This window comes from Cryptotermes secundus, unplaced genomic scaffold (genome assembly GCF_002891405.2).
Source record: "Cryptotermes secundus unplaced genomic scaffold, Csec_1.0 scaffold2045, whole genome shotgun sequence".
Lineage (NCBI taxonomy): Eukaryota > Metazoa > Arthropoda > Insecta > Blattodea > Kalotermitidae > Cryptotermes > Cryptotermes secundus.
Window position 1 is genome coordinate 1,217 of NW_019737111.1, and position 3,833 is coordinate 5,049.

The 3,833-nt window shown below is 42.3% G+C and overlaps 1 protein-coding gene across 1 annotated transcript; it reads right to left on the reverse strand.

The window, feature by feature from the left end:
- Positions 1–9: 9 nt before the first annotated feature.
- LOC111870227 lies at positions 10–3,778 on the reverse strand (the record flags this gene model as incomplete). Its single annotated transcript, XM_023862335.1, has 2 exons — positions 3,556–3,778; positions 10–949 (listed from the first exon to the last, which is right to left on the reverse strand). Coding segments are annotated over exons 1-2 (1,163 nt in total), but the record flags the coding sequence as incomplete, so codon positions are not given.
- Between the last annotated feature and the right edge of the window lie 55 nt (positions 3,779–3,833).

Sequence of the window (3,833 nt, forward strand, 5' to 3'; positions counted from 1 at the left end):
CCTACTTACACAAATTCTCCAGGAGGCATGTAGCTAATTGTGTACACAGAGTCCTTAGCAAATGACGTTGAAGGTGCCTTGTAAAATCTCTGCGGCTTACAACTTTCAGCAGATATGCAATTCCCAAATGGCTGGTAGGATGCAGTGTAAGTTGTTTCAAAACACATATTTCCTTCAAGCGAAAGATTGTCTGGCCGTCGCAAAGATTTGCGGCGACACAGTGCAGTAGTATCTGCGTCGGTTCCAGGATGAATGTAGCTCAGTGTGTACACCGAGTCCTTAGCAAATGGTGTTGAAGGTGCCTTATAATATGTCTGCGGCTTACAGCATTCAGCAGGTCTGCAATTCCCACTTGACTGGTAGGATGCAGTGTAAGTTGTTTCAAAACACATATTTCCTTCAAGCGAAAGATTGTCTGGCCGTCGCAAGGACTTGCGGCGACACTGTGCAGCAGTATCGGTGTCGGTTCCAGGATGCATGTAGCCCAGTGTGTACACCGAGTACTTAGCAAATGGTGTTGAAGGTGCCTTATAACATCTCTGTGGCTTACAACTTTCAGCAGGTCTGTTATTCTCAATTGGCTGGTAGGATGCACTGTAAGTTGTTCCAAAATTCATATCTCCTTCAAGAGAAAGATTGTCTGGCCGTCGCAAAGACTTGCCGCGACACTGTGCAGCAGTATCTGCGTTGGTTCCAGGATGCATGTATCTCAGTGTGTACACCGAGTACTTAGCAAATGGTGTTGAAAGTGCCTTATAACATCTCTGCGGCTTATAACTTTCAGCAGGTTTGCAATTCCCACTTGGCTGGTAGGATGCACTGTAAGTTGTTTCAAAACTCATATCCCCTTCAAGAGGAAGATTGTCTGGCCGTCGCAAAGATTTCTGGCGACACTGTGCAGCAGATTCTGCGTCGTTTCCAAAATAATACAGTTTGTATGCAGAGCCGTCTTCGAATGGTACAGTTGGCTTCTTATATACACTTATAGGCTTGCATGACTTCGCAGGCCAAAGTTGAATGTTCTAAGACCCATTCCTTCCGAATGTATTACTTCTCATTTTTTCTGAAGTTCCGTTGCGTTTGTGAAAGCTGCCGCAGCACTTAAAAACATTTGAATTCCTCTTGTTCCAGCAGATTATCTAATAATTACTGTTCTTGTTTCAAGTTAAGACGGCGTTCTAATTCTCACTCTTACAGATTGCTTTACACAGGTCTGGTCTCTTTAGTTAGCTTCGTAAGAATGAAATCGAGATCACTGTCTCCAAAAGTACCGTTACTGCTCTGCATGAAATCGTTGTCTCGGAAACGTGTCTGAATATTCTGTTGGATAAAAAAGGATGTCTCTCTATTAGTTCAATATCTTGGAAATTCAGGCGTTTTGGGCGTCATTGCATATTGTTCGTTCCTAAGTTCCGCTACAGCTCTGCATTGATGCGCTGTCTCGGAAACTTGCTCTGAGGGTTTCGTTTCATTGGAATGGGAGTCTCTGTATTAGTTCAATGGCCAGGAAATTCAGGAGTTTTTGGCGTCATGGCATATTGTACGTGCCTGGATGGTACTATTTCTAAGAAGCCAAAAGTCGTATTTAAATCGAGTATGTAGTGTTGTTTTTTAAAATTACTCATAAATCATGCCAGAGTCGCTTAGCCCATTTTCCTTTCATTAATGAAGTACGTGTAGGCTCTATAGCTACGCACCTGTATAAACGTCCCTTCCAGCAACGTTTGAATGTGTAAACCTATTTTCGAGAATCTCGTAATATATATCATGACATTTTGAGCCCATCGGAATGCCCCAATTCGTAAACATTCCCATTAGTAATACAAACATTACGTTCTCTCAAATTGCTCAGCAGCCTTAAAGTTTTCGTAAACACTTTCCCCAGACAACGAATACGCTTTGAAGAATAGTGGAGCTGTTGGACGCAGAGTTTTTATGTGGTTCGTGCTTGGTCTACGTTCGAGTGCGATAATATTCCTGTTGAATCAGAATGTCTAGACTCTCAGAGACATCAGAGAACAAACTGTTTTTCCTGGGTCCATTTGGCAGTTGTGAAATAACGTGATTTCTGCTAATATCAATGTGTTCGTAACGTGTAAAATAAATAAATATTATTTTCAAGAGCAGTAGAGAAATCTAGTCATATATATATGTTTTTGAGCGCAATATTACAGTAAGAACTAGTGTTGTTTATTTAGTTAGAAGATTAAGAAAGAAAAGGGGTTGCTGTTAGGGCTCCAGTGACAGTTAGTATGACTGCATAAATGCAAATACACGTTGTATATTAGAATTGGTAATCATATTTATTGAAATTTTACAGAACCTTGAATACAAGTTTCACTAATTCACACATTTAACAATTCTCTGTAGCACACGCTTGAATCGTATTTAAACTGATGCTGTTATGTAACCACTGTGTATCCATTCATATAGTCTCAGAGGGAACCATGCTTCGAGAAATAGTTCCAGTTTTGCCCGTGTATCTCACCTAGCAATGGATCAAATACTGTTGCGTACTTACCGTGCCGTTGCCTAGGAATGAACGTTATCTCGTTGTCTGTTTATGGATCGTTGCCTAATAATTAGTCTATATGAAAAAAAATGTTAAGTCTTCTCTTCGTATGAGCGCATGGGTTTTGACTTTCCTTTGATCAAGGGGATTATAATATAAATATGATTATGGGATAGCAGAAACGCACATTTGTGGCGCGTGCAACGGTGTAGATTCTGGATCCATCACATCAGCCCAACTGGGTGATCTGATTCGAAAATATTGGGTCATTCAGTCCATTCCACGTGGGTTAAAGAAGCAACATTTGAGCAAGGCGAACTACGCCGAGCGAACACGGTTCATGCTGACGTCTCTTCGACATGCGAGACTGGAAGGTACTAGCAGGAACCTCGGTGGTCCAGATCCGAAGGCGGAGTGTAGAAGATTCACGATGCTCTGCGCCAGGAGTCTTCCCGTAGAAAAAATTAATATGAAAAAAATTATGTAGCATTTCCTTCACGGATAGGTGAATGAAAGCCAAGTGATTTATCTCCGTCTGTTTTGCCATGTGCATTCACTTCCATACTCTGCCTGTTATTCAGTCCTTTTCACTAGGGATAACGACGCAAGACTTGAGCAAACCGAACTACGTCGGACGAACACGTTTCTTGCTGACGTCCTCTTCGACATGCGAGACTGGACGCTACAAGCAAGAAACTCGGTGGTCCAGATCCGAAATCGGACCGTCGAAGTTTCACGATGCTTCGCACCAGGATTCTTCCCGTAGAACAAATTTAATTTGGAAAAAATTGTAGCATTTCCTTCACCGATAGGTGAATCCAAGCCATGTGATATATCTTCTACTGTTTCCCACGTGCATTCACATCTTTACTCTGCGTGATACAATAATCAACATTCACAACAGGTGGGGCACTGTTGGTCTGTCGAGTCTCTTTCTTCATTTCCTACTTACACAAGTTCTCCAGAAGGCATGTAGCTAAGTATGTACACAGAGTCCTTAGCAAATGGCGTTGAAGGTGCCTTTTAAAATCTCTGTGGTTTACAACTTTCAGCAGGTCTGCAATTCCCAAATGGCTGGTAGGATGAACTGTAAGTTGTTTCAAAACACATATCTCCTTCAAGCGAAAGATTGTCTGGCCGTCGCATAGACTTGCCGCGACACTGTGCAGCAGTATCTGCGTCGGTTCCAGGATGCATGTAGCTCAGTGTGTACACCGAGTCCTTAGCAGATGGTGCTGAAGGTGCCTTATAATATCTCTGCGGCATATAACTTTCAAGCAGGTCTGCAATTCCCACTTGGCTGGTAGGATGCACTGTAAGT